The sequence below is a fragment of the Antechinus flavipes genome, chromosome 3 (assembly GCF_016432865.1).
Source record: "Antechinus flavipes isolate AdamAnt ecotype Samford, QLD, Australia chromosome 3, AdamAnt_v2, whole genome shotgun sequence".
In the NCBI taxonomy this organism is placed as follows: Eukaryota; Metazoa; Chordata; class Mammalia; order Dasyuromorphia; family Dasyuridae; genus Antechinus; species Antechinus flavipes.
In genome coordinates this window covers 202648918-202663761 of record NC_067400.1, presented here as the reverse complement: position 1 = coordinate 202663761, position 14844 = coordinate 202648918, and the positions used below count along the sequence as shown (strand labels likewise).

General features: G+C 35.6%; 1 protein-coding gene across 6 annotated transcripts in view; it reads left to right on the top strand.

Annotated features, from left to right (window-relative positions):
• Positions 1–14844, top strand: part of REPS2 (RALBP1 associated Eps domain containing 2) — a 299240-nt gene that overhangs the window by 130085 nt on the left and 154311 nt on the right. For all 6 annotated transcript variants that reach the window (XM_051984434.1, XM_051984433.1, XM_051984430.1 and 3 more), the window contains exon 5: positions 4927–5024. In XM_051984434.1, coding sequence (XP_051840394.1) covers positions 4927–5024 — 98 coding nt within the window. The remainder of the gene's footprint in view (positions 1–4926; positions 5025–14844) is intronic.

Below are 14844 nucleotides of genomic sequence, written 5' to 3'. Positions count from 1 at the left end.
ATTCATTTTTGTAAAATTTTGTGTTCTAAATTTTTCTTCCTCCCTCTCTTACCTACCTCCAAGGCAGCAAGCAATCTGATATAGGTTAAATATGTGCAGTCTTTTAAAATATATTTTCATGTGTTGTGCTGTGCAAAAAAAAAAAAAAAAAAAAAAAAAACAGACCAAAAAGGAAGAAAAAACATGAGAAAAAAGAAACAAACACAAAAAGGTGGAAATACCATGCTTCAATCCACATTCATTCTCCATAGTTCTGTGTCTGGGTGTGATAGATAATTTTCATCCCAAGTCTATTGGAATTGCCTTGAATCACCAGATTTTGGAGAAATGCCAAGTCCATTACAGTTGATCATCACAGTTGATCAACACAACAACAACAAATCTTGTTGTTACTGTATATAACGTTCCCTTGGTTCTATTTACTTTACTCAGCATCAGTTCATGTAAGTCTCTCCATGCTTTTCTGAAATCATCTTGCTCATTATTTCTTATAGAACAATAATATTCCATTCCTCAACTGACGGGCATCCACTCAATTTCCTGTTTGTTTCCACCATAAAAATAGCTGTTACAAACATTTTTGCACATATGGGTCCTTTTCCCTTTTTTATAATCTCTTTGGGATATAGACCCAGTAGTGAGACTGCTAGATCAAAGGGTATGCATACTTTTATAGTCCTTTGGGCTTAGTTCCAAATTATTCTCCAAGATGTTTGGATCAGTTCACAACTCCACCAACAATGCATTAGTGTCCTAGTTTTGCCACATCCCTTCCAACATTTGTCACTATCTTATCCTTTTATCTTAGCCAATATGTGAGGTGGCAGTGAGGAAGCTTCTTCTGTTAATGCAGGTAGGCAATTCAGAGTCTTAGAGAATTACCTAGAGCAAAGATGTCATATAGCACACTCTATGGGATCATGTAACAATGTAGGGGGTCACAAAATTATAATTTATTATCTACAAATGTTTGATTTATGTGCCTTTTTCATATTCCTTTATGCCTAGGGTTGTATAAAAATTTTACAGATAAAAATCTTTATGAGCCCACACTCTGGAGTATAGCTGAACTAGATTAAAACATAATAGAGAAAATTTTAACAACATAAATAAAAATACAGAGAATTTATATCATGGTAATATGTGGTTTTCTATGGCCTGCAGGGATTCTTATGAATGATTTAATAGCCATTAACACCATTGGTCTAAAGCTATGAGAGATTAAGTGATTTGTTCTGAATTCCATGGACAATAGGTCCATAGTACAAGTTGAACCCTGATCTTGCTCATTTTGAGGCAGATTCTCTGTTCTCTGTGCCACAATGCTTCATATCATGAAAGGTTAAAATCTCATAGAGTCAAAGTCATTCTTTCTTTGAAACAGGCCTCCAGAGTCAATAGCTCCTGGCCCTTTGGAACAATGTAGAGAAGGACAGCCAGATTCATAAAATATTTATACCATTGGTTCTAATGGTTAGGTACATTGGGCTTGTGTGTAAATATATCATGGGCTCTGGCTGTGAGTCTTAGTATTTTTCCCCTTCTTCCTTTTCCCTTTCCTTTGCTCCTCAAAAAGCAAATGAGGGTGGGGAAGGTGGCAGAAGAGTCTTGTAGGGGAGCAAAAGGGCTTGGAGTTTGAAGAGCGTACATAATTTCCCATCTCTTGATCTCTTGGGGCCTGTGTCCATTAAGTGAAATGGTGTCAGAATTAGAGAAATATTTAAATTGTTATATTTCTATTCACTGAAATCTCTTTCTCTCTTTTCCCTCCATTTCCCTCCTTTCATCCATAGGAGGAAAAAATGGAAGTCTCCCATGACTCCACCTTGTACAAAACGTTCTTTGTTGACATAGGCCCATTGAAAACTCTCATTTGTTAATATATTCATTTCTCTTTTAATAACTTGATAGTATAAGTTAATTTAAATGTTTAAATTCTGGAAGGGAAGTCTTATACCAGGTTCTTTGATTTGCTTTTTGTTTAGTTAGAGAGTTTTACCAGGTATATATCTGCAGCTCTTCACATGTAAGATCTTTTTAGTAATAAATTGCCACCCTGCCCCTTATTCTTCTTTGTTTGTAGTACTTTATTTTGTGTTTATCTAGTGTAGTTACTAAGAGGCAGCTCTAGACTTAGTGGATCAAGCAGTGGGCTTGGAAAATTGGAGCTCAAGGCCTCGGTTTTATCTTAATCCATTGGAGAAGGAAATGTCAAACCACTCCAGTAACTTTACCAAGAAAACCCTGTAGACAATATTTATGTGGACACAAAGAGTCAGGCCTGACTAAATAACAAACATAATGCCATGTATTATTGAATAGTATAGTAATCAGTTTGTTTCTTGTTTGTGTCCAAGATCATAAGATCCTAGCACAAAGCCCTTCCCATAACAAATATTTAACAAATATTTATTGAACCAAAATCAAGAAAATGCACAGCAAGAGTTTTTGTTGTTGTTTGTTGTTTAGTCATGTCTAACTCTTCATGACCATATTTAGGGTTTTATTTTTTTTAAATAATAGCTTTTTATTTTCAAAATAGATGCAAAGATAGTTTTCAATATTCACTCTTGAAAAATCTTGTTTCCACATCCTTCTCCCTTCCTTCCCTCACCCCCTTCCCTAGCATATTTGGGGTTTTTCTTAACAAAGATACTGGAGTGATTTGTCATTTCCTTCTTCAGTTCATTTTACAGATGAGGAAACTGAGTCAAATAGGATTAAATGTCTTGCCCAGAGTTGCACTGCTAGGAGGTGTCTGAAGTCATATTTGAACTCGGGAAAATGAGTCTTCCTGATTTCAAGTCCAGGAATCAATTCACTGTGCTACCTTAGTAAACGGAAGGGATTCAAGATGAAATTTTCTTATATTGGATTCCACTTCATAGTGAAAAGTGTCATAATTAAGTTCCAATTTACTCTAGTTGTTTTCAGGACTGTATTTGGGCATTCAGCTTCTGTATTGAAATAAATATTTTAAAAGTCACTACTGTTCATAAAGAACACATAAACTGAGTGTTTCTAAACTTCTGGGGTTTTAAGGAGATTAGGAATATGACTGTTCTGTGTATCTCAGTACTTCATTCAGATCTTATACTTAGGAATTCAGTTAGTCTCTAGGAGACTAGGAGATCAGTTTCAAGTGTATTTTTTTTTTTAAATGAATTTTGTTGTAAAGGAGGCATCATTTGCCTGGAGGAGAGTAAAAAGTAAAAACTACATATGTGAAACAGACCCAATGTTTGTGTATGCTATACACATGATGACCGGGTTGAGTATTTTCTTATTAAAACAAACACTGCTGTAGCATTGAATAAACAGCCTACTGCCTAGTATTTATTAGTTACAACAGTTGGAAGAAATTCCTGTCACTTATTTTATCCTCTCAAAAACTTAAAATATTTACTGAGAAAAACAGAATACTGTTTATTTAAAAAATGGTTTTTCTTTTATATTTGAACATAATTGCGTGTTGCCTCTATTTTTTTGTATGCTTTCTGACTTCAGTGACAGCAAAGATCTTGGCAAGATCATTGTTTATTAGCTGTGAATTTTTCTTTTCTTGATTGGACAGAACAAATCAATTTTAAGTGGAGGGGTAAAAAACAACAATGCACATGTCAATGTGTAGAACACATTTTAGTATCTTTTAAGGTAAAGGCTCAAATAAAATAAAAAATATTTGTGGTTTTTGATATTTTCTAATTTTAAAACATTTTAATCTCAAAATCTATGTATAGTATGGAGAAATATATATGTGTGTGTGTGTGTGTGTGTGTGTGTGTGTGTGTGTGTATACATATGTAAAGATATATATAGAGATGGAGAGAGAACATGAGGGAGAAAGAACCAAGAGGGAGGGAGAAAGAATGAGGAGGAATGAAGAGGAAAAGAGAAAGAGGAAAGGAGAAGGAAAGAGAAAGGAAGGGAGAGGGGAAAAGAAAGGTAAGGGGCAGGTAAAGAAGAAGGGAGAAAGAAAAGAGAGGAAGGAGAGAAAGAGGGAAAAAGGAGAAAGAGTTAAAGGAAGGAATAGAAAGGGAGAGAGGAAGAGGAGGAGAGAGGGAAAGGGAGAAGAGAGGAAGGGTAAGGGAAAGAAGAAAGAGGGAGAGAGAGAGAGAGAGAGAGAGAGAGAGAGAGAGAGAGAGAAATTAATATGACCCCTTGACATTACTGATTGGTCCTCTTTGCAAACAAAGAGGAAGGGCAAGGGAAAGGAGAGAGAGAAAGGGAAGAAGGAGGGAGGGAGAAAGAGAGGGATAGAAAGTCATTCTAAATTTAATTTAAAAAATGAATGCAAGTAATCCAGCAGTGTCAGCCTCACTAGCAAGCAGCAAGAACTACAGGTATGTATTACCACATCCAGCTATTTTTTATATTTTGTTAGGGAAGAAAAAGAATTCATGAGTTTTGGCCTATTGAAATGAGAAATTATTCACTTAATTATATTAAAGTCCAGGTAAACATTCATTCTTGTAATTTTTAAAGAATACCTTTTTTGGGGGAAGGGACAAACATTTAGACAATTGAATATCAGCAGAATTTCTCACTTGGAGAATGAGCAATGTTTCTGTTGAACAATTATTTTCTAGCATGTAGAACATATTTTTGACTCTAATATGATATAAATTGCTTATTCTTAATGAAATATTTTTTATTCTGTTAAACTTTGATCCAACATTAATTTCATTAGTCTTAAACATATGATCTAAATAATAGTTTTCCTTATAAAGTGCTGTGTGCTAGGAAAACTATTTTTGATTAATGAAAATTTTAATTATGTGACTTGGGGGTATAATGTGAGATTGTGGATACTATCTCATTTTTAGAAAAACAAATTTCTGTATAAATTGCCTTAACTTATATGTGCCCACATTAATCATTTTTAACTTTAATCTGACACTATCTTGGCTTTTCTGATTCTTTCAGTTCCTTATGAAACCAGACAACATACCCTCCAACAGGAGGGATCCACATCAGGAAGCCATGGACCCAAGCCTACACGACGGCAAACTTCTCTTATTCAGGTAATTATTGCTGATCATCTTCATAATCATAACTCATTTTTGTACATGGTTTTCTCACAAAACCGTTAGGAGTGATTAGTAGGTTATTTCTGCTTTACAGACAAGGAAACAGATTAACCTTTCTTGAGGTTATATGGCTTAGGCCAATGTCAAGATCATTTTCAGAGGGATGTGGGTCAGAGCTCTAGTCTAGTGATTTCTCCATTATATCCTGGATTGTAAAAATTGAGAAAGAAGGAAAACCGTGAACTTTTAAGATGCAAAAAAGTGATTTAGCTGAATTTTTGCAAATTATTGCAGAAAAGACTGAACTCCTGATCTCCTCAAACTTCAAGCTGATGTGTATCTGGTTAATCTTTACTTGTTCCTTTGTTTCTCTTGTAAATGTCCCTGTACTTATTTAGCACATACTCTCTTCAATTTGCATTCTACTGTTTCATTCTAGTTAAATTAACTCCCAACCATACTAGGCTCTTTCCTGGCTCCAAGCCATCTTAGATCATCTTCTTTGTCCAGAATGAATGCCCCTTCTTTCGTCTCCCCTATCCGAAGCCTATCAATCATTCTTTTTAATTTTTATAAAGTTTTTTATTTTCAAAACATATGCATGGTTTCAACATTCACCCTTGGAAAACCTTGTGTTCCAATTTTTTTTCTCCTTCTCTTCCCTCCAGCCCCTCTCCTGGATGGCAAGTAATCCAATATATGTTAAACATGTGCAGTTCTTCCATACATATTTCCATAATTTTTTTTTATTATTATAGCTTTATATTTACAAGATATCTGCATGGGTAATTTTCACCATTGACAATTGCAAAACCTTTTGTTTCAACTTTTTCCCTTCTTCCCCCCACCCCTTCCCTCAGATGGCAGGTTGACCAATACATGTTAAATATGTTAAAGTATAAGTTAAATACAATATATGTATACATGTCCATACAGTTATTTTGCTGTACAAAAAGAATCAGACTTTGAAATAGTATACAATTAGCCTGTAAAGGAAATAAAAAATGCAGGCGGACAAAAATAGAGGGATTGGGAATTCTATGTAGTGGTTCATAGTCATCTCCCAGAGTTCTTTTGCTGGGTGTAGCTGGTTCTATTCATTACTGCTCTATTGGAACTGATTTGGTTCATCTCATTGTTGAAGAGGGCCTCGTCCTTCAGAATTGATCATCATGTAGTATTGTTGTTGAAGTATATAGTGATCTCCTGGTCCTGCTGATTTCACTCAGCATCAGCTCATGTAAGTTTCTCCAGGCCTTTCTGAAATCATCCTGCTGGTCATTTCTTATAGAACAATAATATTCCATAATATTCATATACCACAATTTATTCCGCCATTCTCCAATTGATGGGCATCCACTCAGTTTCCAGTTTCTGGCCACTACAAAGAGGGCTGCCACAAACATTCTTGCACATACAGTTCCCTTTGCCTTCTTTAAAATGTCTTTGGGATATAAGCCCAGTGTAATACTTCTGGATCAAAGGGTATGCATAGTTTGAGAACTTTTTGAGCATAGTTCCTAATCGTTCTCCAGAATGGCTGGATGTATTCACAATTCCACCAACAATGTATCAGTGTCCCAGTTTTCCCACATCCCCTCCAACATTCAGCAGTATCTTTCCCTGTCATTCTTTTTTTTTTCCCTGTCATTCTAGCCAATCTGACAGGTGTGTAGTGCTATCTTAGAGTTGTCTTAATTTGCATTTTTCTGATTAATAATGACTTGGAGCACCTTTTCATATGGCTAGAAATAGTTTTAATTTCTTCATCTGAGAATTGTCTGTTCATATCTTTTGACCATTTATCAATTGGAGAATGACTTGATTTCTTATAAATTAGAGTCAATTCTCTATATGTTTGGAAATGAGGCTTTTATCAGAACCTTTGACTGTAAAAATGTTTCCCCATTTTATTGCCTCCCTTCTAATCTTGTCTGCATTAGTTTTGTTTGTACAAAAACTTTTCAATTTGATATAATCAAAATTTTCTATTTTGTGATCAATAATGATTTCTTTATTTGGTCATAAATTCCTTCCTCCTCCACAGGACTGAGAGGTAAACTATCCTATGTTTTTAAATTTATTTATAATATCATTCTTTATGCCTAGGTCATGAACCCATTTTGACCTTATCTTGGTGTGTATGTTGTTAAATATGGGTCAATACCTAGTTTCTGCCATACTAATTTCCAATTTTCCCAGCAATTTTTGTCAAACAGTGAGTTCTTATCCCAAAAGCTGGTGTCTTTGGGTTTGTCAAACACTAGATTACTAAAGTTATTGACTGTTTTGTCCTTTGAACCTAACCTATTCCACTGATCAACCAGTCTATTTCTTAACCAATACCAAATGGTTTTGGTAACTGCTGGTTTATAACATAAGTTTAGATCTGGTATAGGTAGGCCACCTTCATTTGATTTTTTTATCATTAATTCCCTTGAAATTCTTGACCTTTTGTTTTTCCATATGAACTTTGTTGTTATTTTTTCTAGGTCATGAAAATAAATTTTTTGGGGAGTCTGATTGATATAGCACTAAATAAATAGATTAGTTTAGGTAGTATTGTCAACTTCATTATATTTGCTTTCCCTATCCAAGAGCATTTAATATTTTTCCAATTGGTTAGACTTGACTTTATTTGTGTAGAAAGTGTTACTGTCAGTAGTTATTTTAAATGGAATTTCTCTTTGTAACTCTAACTGTTGGATTTTGTTAGTGATATATAGAATGCTGATGACTTATGTGCGTTTATTTTGTATCCTGCAATTTTGCTAAAAGTGTGGATTATTTCTAATAGCTTTTTAGTAGAATCTCTGGGTTCTCTAAGTATACCATCATATCATTGGCAAAAAGTGATAATTTGGTTTTCTCATTACCTACTTTAATTCCTTTACTCTCTTTCTCAACTCTTATTGCCAAAGCTAGCATTTCTAATACAATATTGAATAGTAATGGTGATAGTGGGCAACCTTGTTTCACTCCTGATCTTATTGGGAATTGTTCCACTTTATCCCCATTACATATGATGCTTACTGATGGTTTTAAATAGATGCTACTGATTATTTTAAGGAAAAGTCCATTTATTTCTATACTCTTAATTGTTTTTAATAGGAATGGATGTTGAATTTTATCAAATGCTTTTTCTGTATCTATTGAGATGATCATATGGTTTTTGTTAATTTGGTTATTAATATGGTCAATTATACCAATAATTTTCCTAATATTGAACCAGCCTTGGATTCCTGGTATAAATTCTATTTGATCATGGTGTATTATCATGGGGATGATTTTCTGTAGTCTTTTTGCTAACATCTTATTTAAGATTTTAGCATCAATATTCATTAGGGAGATTGATCTATAATTTTCTTTCTCTGTTTTCAACCTACCTGGTTTAGGTATCAGTACCATGTCTGTGTCATAAAACGATTTTGGTAGGATTCCTTCATTCCCTGTTTTTTCAAATAGTTTATATAGCATTGGGGCTAATTGTTCTTTAAATGTTTGGTAGAATTCACATGTAAATTTATCTGATCCTGGGAATTTTTTCTTAGGGAGTTGATTAATAGCTTGTTCTATTTCTTTTTCTGAGATTTAAGCAATTTACTTCCTCCTCTGTTAATCTGAGAAGCCTATATTTTTGTATGTAGTCATCTACTTCACTTAGGTTATCAATTTATTGGCATAAAGTTGGACAAAGTAACTTATTATTGCTCTAATTTCCTCTTCATTGGTGAAAAGTTCTCTCTTTTCATTTTTAAGACTAAGAAATTGATTTTCCTCTTTCCTTTTTCTAATCAGAATTACCAAAGGTTTATCTATTTTATTGTTTTTTTCCACAAAACCAACTCTTAGTTTTATTTATTAGCTCAATAGTTTTTTTTTTTTTTACTTTCAATATTATTACTTTCTCCTTTTAATTTTAGAATTTCAAGTTTAGTATTTGATTGGGGGTTTTTAATTTGGCCTTTTTCTAGCTTTTTAAGTTGCAAGTCCAATTCATTGATCTTCTCTTTCTCTATTTTATTCAAGTAAGCCTCTAAAGATATAAAATTTCCCCTTATTACTGCTTTGGCTGCATCGCACAAATTTTGGTATGATGTCTAATCATTGTCATTATCTTGAGTGAAATTATTAATTGTATCTATAATTTATTGTTTCACCCAATCATTCTTTAAGATGAGATTATTTAGTTTCCAATTACTTTTTGGTCTATTTACCCCTAACTTTTTGTTGAATGTAGTTTTTATTGCATCATGATCTCAAAAGAAAGCATTTACTATTTCTGCCTTCCTGCATTTAATTTTGAGGTTTTTATGTCCTAATATATGGTCAATTTTTGTATGGGTTCCATGAACTGCTGAGAATACTCCTTTCTATCACCATTCAGTTTTCTCCAAAGATCTATCACACCTAATTTTTCTAATATTCTATTTAGCTCTTTAATTTCTTTCTTATTTGTTTTGTGTTTTGATTTATCTAATTCTGAGAGTGCAAGGTTGAAATCTCCCACTATTATAGTTTTGCAATCTGTTTCTTCTTACAACTCTTTTAACTTCTCCTTTAGGAAGTTAGATGCTATACCACTTGGTGCTTATATGTTTAGTATTGATATTGCTTCATATAGTTTCCTTCCTTATCTCTTTTAATTAGATCAATTTTTGCTTTTGCTTGATCTGAGATAAGGATGGCTACCTCTGCCTTTTTGACTTTACCTGAAGCATAATAGATTCTGCTCCAGCCTTTTACCTTTACTCTGTATATATCTCCGTGCTTTAAATGTGTTTCCTGTAAACAACATATTGTAGGCTTTTGATTTTTGATCCAGTCTGGTATCTGCCTCTGCTTTATGGGAGGGTTCATCCCATTCACATTTATAGTTTAAATTACTAATTTTGTATTTCCTGCCATCTTATTATCCCCAGATTTTGCTTTTCTTTTTCTTGCCCCACCTTACCCACTTTCTCAGTATTAAACTTATGAGCACCACTTGTATCATGCAGCTCTCTCTCTTTAGGATCCCTCCCAACTCTCTTTGAATCCCTTCCCCTTTCTTGTACCCTTCCCTTATTACTCTTTTCTTTTTCCCTTTTCCTCTCCCACTTTTTAATGAGGTGAGAGAAGTTTCTCTGTAAAACAAATATGTCATTTATTTTCTATTTGAGCCAACTCTGATGAGAGTAAGATTCACACAGTGTTCCTCCCCCTCTCTAAATTCCCCCAGATATGATAGGTTTCCTTTGCCTCTTTGTGGGATGCAGTTTCCCTTTTTTTATCTCCCCTTTTCTCTTTTTCTGATACTATCCCTTTTCCATTTCTACTTCCCTTTTTTATGTTACATCAGTAAAATCAAATTATACATGTACTCTTTATGTATATCCACAACAGAAATACAGTTCTCAAGAGTTCTTTTTACCTTTTTCTGCTTCTCTTGAGGCCTATGGTTGGAGACCAAATTTTTTGTTTAGATCTGGTTTTTTCCTTAGAAACAAATGGAATTCATCTGTTTCATTAAATATCCATCTTCTTCCATGGAAGAAAATGCTCAGCTTAGTTGGATAGTTTATTCTTGGCTGCATTCCAAGTTCTTTTGCTTTTTGGAATATCAGATACCAGGCCCTTCAATCCTTTAATGTAGAAGCAGCCATATCTTGAGTGATTGTTATTGTGGCACCTCAGTATTTGAATTGTTTTTTTTTTTTTCTCGCTGCTTGTAATATTTTTTCCCCATTCTTCTAGCTTTGTTTTTAAGATTTTTAATAGTTTCTTCTAGTAGAGCCTTTTATGTTGGAGACCAAGTTACATCCCCCTTTGGGGTATTGTCTGGAGACTATTTGCTATTAGTCTCCTTGGGCTTGAAAACCTGTTCACTTTCTGTATAGAAGCTATTTATCATCCTTTTGCTTTTTTTACTCATTTTTTTTTTTTTTAAGCCTTTAGGGTCTGCCTTCAGGGAAAGGAGGGTACCAGCTTTCTCTACAGAGCAGGGATAGGTATATAGACAGTAGGTGTACTGCCAAGGGGTGCAAAGAGCGGCCAAGCTTTGAGGTGTAGGGGTGCTCTGGGAAAAGTTCCACACTGGAAGTGATTAAGCTTGGGTATCACAGGCTGAGCTGCTGAAGTGCTCTGTGAGGAGCCCTGCTGTGAGGATTAGGGACTGCCTTGGGACTCGAGGCTGAGCAGTGAAAGCATCACTGCCCTTCCCCCCCAAAAGTCCGCTTTGGTTATTAGCAGTTCCCCTATCCCTCAAGGCACCGGAAGTGTTGCTAGTCTCACAGGGGAAATTCCACTGCACCAGGCCAATCACTGTGCAGATTATAGGCTGCCCCAGGCTGTGCCCCCTGCATGCAGATTTGTGACTCCCATCCCAGTGAAAGCCCCTAGCTGTGGAATGCTGCTTCAGAGCTGCTTCAAATCCTGGGTGACAGCCAGATCCTGTTAGGCTCTGGTGTCCTTCAGAGTACCCTCTATCCTAGGCTCTAATTTCTTTCCTGGCCCATTATTCCACAACCAAAGCAAAGAGTCAGCCTATGGCTGAGAGCTCTCGATAAACCTTCCAACTACGGAGACCGCCCCTGCTCCCGGTTTGCTCCAAATGCTAGCCTCTGGTTCTATCCCTGCCTGCACTGATCTGTTCCAGGACAGACCTATTCTGGCGATCTTCCAGATTATCTTGGGCTGGTGAGTTGTTGCACTTCCAATCTTCATGAATTTTACCAGTCAAGCACTATTTTTGTGGTTGAATTTAATAATTGGTAGTGAGGGTATGAGAGAGGCTCAGAAAGTCACATGTGCCTTTTCTGCCATCTTGTCTCCCCCCCCCCCCATATTTCCATAATTATTATACTGCAAAAGAAAAATCAGATCAAAAAGGAAAAAAATGAGTAAAAAACCAAACTGCAAGCGAACAACAACAAAAAAAGAGTGAAAATGCTATGTTGTAATCCACACTTAGTTCCTACAGTCCTCTCTCTCTCTGGGGGTAGATAGCCCTCACCACCACAAGATCATTAGAACTGGCCTCAATCATTTCATTGTTAAAAGACCCATGTCCATTAGAACTGATCATCATAAAATCTTTTTTTTTTTTGTCAGTTAGAATTTTTTTTAAATTTTATTTAATAATAACTTTATATTGACAGAATCCATGCCAGGGTAATTTTTTTTACAACATTATCCCTTGCTCTCGTTTCTGTTCCGATTTTTCCCCTCCCTCCCTCCACCCCCTCCCCTAGATGGCAAGCAGTCCTATATATGTTAGATATGTTGCAGTATATCCTAGATACAATATATGTTTGCAGAACCGAACAGTTCTCTTGTTTCACAGGGAGAGTTGGATTCAGAAGGTAAAAATAACCCGGGAAGAAAAACAAAGATGCAGATAGTTCACATTCGTTTCCCAGTGTTCTTTCTTTGGGTGTAGCTGCTTCTGTCCATCATTTATCAATTGAGACTCAGTTAGGTCTCTTTGTCAAAGAAGTCCACTTCCATCAGAATACATCCTCATACAATATCGTTGTCGAAGTGGATAATGATCTCCTGGTTCTGCTCATTTCACTTAGCATCAGTTCATGTAAGTCTCGCCAAGCCTCTCTGTATTCATCTTACAGAACAATAATATTCCATAACATTCATATACCACAATTTACCCAGCCATTCTCCAATTGATGAGCATCTATTCAATTTCCAGTTTCTAGCCACTACAAACAGGGTTGCCACAAACATTATGGCACATACAGGTCCCTTTCCCTTCTTTAGTATTTCTTTGGGATATAAGCCCAATAGAAACACTGCTGGATCAAAGGGTATGCACAATTTGATAACTTTTTGGGCATAATTCCAGATTGCTCTCCAGAATGGTTGGATTTGTTCACAACTCCACCAACAATGCATCAGTGTCCCAGTTTTCCTGCATCTCCTCCAACATTCATCATTATTTTTTCCTGTCATCTTAGCCAATCTGACAGGTATGTAGTGGTATCTCAGAGTGATCATCATAAAATCTTGTTACTATGTGTCATGTTCTCTTGGTTCTGCTCATTTCACTTACCATCAGTTCATGCAAGTCTCTCCAGGCTTATCTAAAATCACCCTGCTGATAGTCTTACACTTTGATAGCCCTTTGGACATAGTTCTCTCCAGAATCGTTGGATCAGCTTACAACTGCAACAATATATTACTGTCCCAGTTTTTTCATATCCCTTCTTGAATCTTGCCTCAGCTATATATTATCTCTTTGATTCCGAGCAAGTCCACTTCAATTTTCTAATATACAACATGGGGGATAATCATATGAAGACATACTTCATAGGTCTATTTGGGAAGAAAAGCTAAGATAAAGTAGGTAAAGTATTTCACAAATGTTAATGTGCTATATAAATGTTAGCTATTAATCCTTGTTCCTGGGGTGATAATGTGATTGTTAGTGCCCTTTGCCCCCTTTTTGTCATTCCACCTGTGTTAAGGATGCATTAGGGAACCACAAAGACTCATGTTTTGTGGTTTGCAATGACCATAGCATAGAATTCATCACCCAATGTTCAGACTAATATTAATGAACCTCTCCACACCAGGCTGGTTCTGCCTGCTGACAGTCTGTTGTGGGGATGGCAGTTGGAAACTTTCCAATTTAGTAGAACTTGCTAGAACTCCTCCCCCTTTCCCCCCACTGGCATAACCAAATCTGTACTTTTCAGTGTACCACTTTGCTGTTATTCCCCATGGGGATAAGATCTTACTTCATCTTGATCCAATTTAAACACAGATTGGAAGGCATGCTAATTTTCATTTAGGACATCTGGTCTCACGGGCATAGTACTGAATATGTATTTAGCTGAGAGAGACAGAGAGACAGCGAGATAGACACAGAGAGAGAGAGACAGAGACACACACACACACACACAGAGGGAGACAGAGATAGAGACACAAAGAGAGACAGAGACAGAGAGAGAAAGAGGGAGGGAAGGAGGGAGGGAAAGAGGAAGAAAAGGAGGGAGAAAGAGAAAGGGAGGGAGGGAGAGAGAAACAGAGAGAGACAGAGACACACAGAGAGAAACATAAAGAGATAGAGATGGAGAGAGACAAAAAGAGGGAGGGAAAGGAGAGAGGAAGAGAGAGGAGAGAGAGAGAGAGAGAGACATGGAGATATAGACAGACAGAGAGACAGAGAGAGAGGAACAGAAGGAGAAAGAGGAAAGAGAGAGGGGAAGGGGGAGAGAGAGAATAAACACTTGATTTTTTAAGGCACTGTTAACTCATAGGTTATTAATGCCTTAAAACTATTTGGTAGTGATCACCCCTTTAGATTTGTTATATTCTTCTGATGACTTGGGTCTTTTGTTTTAGTGATATGTGGAGTTTGTAAGAAGTATAATAAAGTCAACAAATGATTGCCTTAAAGGAGGGCAAAATATCTAATTTGAAAACTAGACAAGAAGAGATGACAATGTATTAGCAGACACAATTATGTGCACATTCTGTGAAAATGCTATTACATACACAAAATTTTTTTAAGGAGAATATTCTTCAAGAATTTATAATATAAGAGAGTCAAGGCAAAGTAAAATGTGTGACTGATATTTATATCTACATATACGTACACAAACATAGATAAACATAATATATTTGACTATTATTTTCTATAGTAATATACAAGTTACATAAATATTATGCAAAAATAAAATACATGTATGTAATATTCATTATGTACAGAAAATATACATACATTTATATTTGCAGAAATATATATATGTGTATGTGCATACATATCCCTGGATTGATCTAATTCTCTATTTATAAATGCTGAACATGATATAAT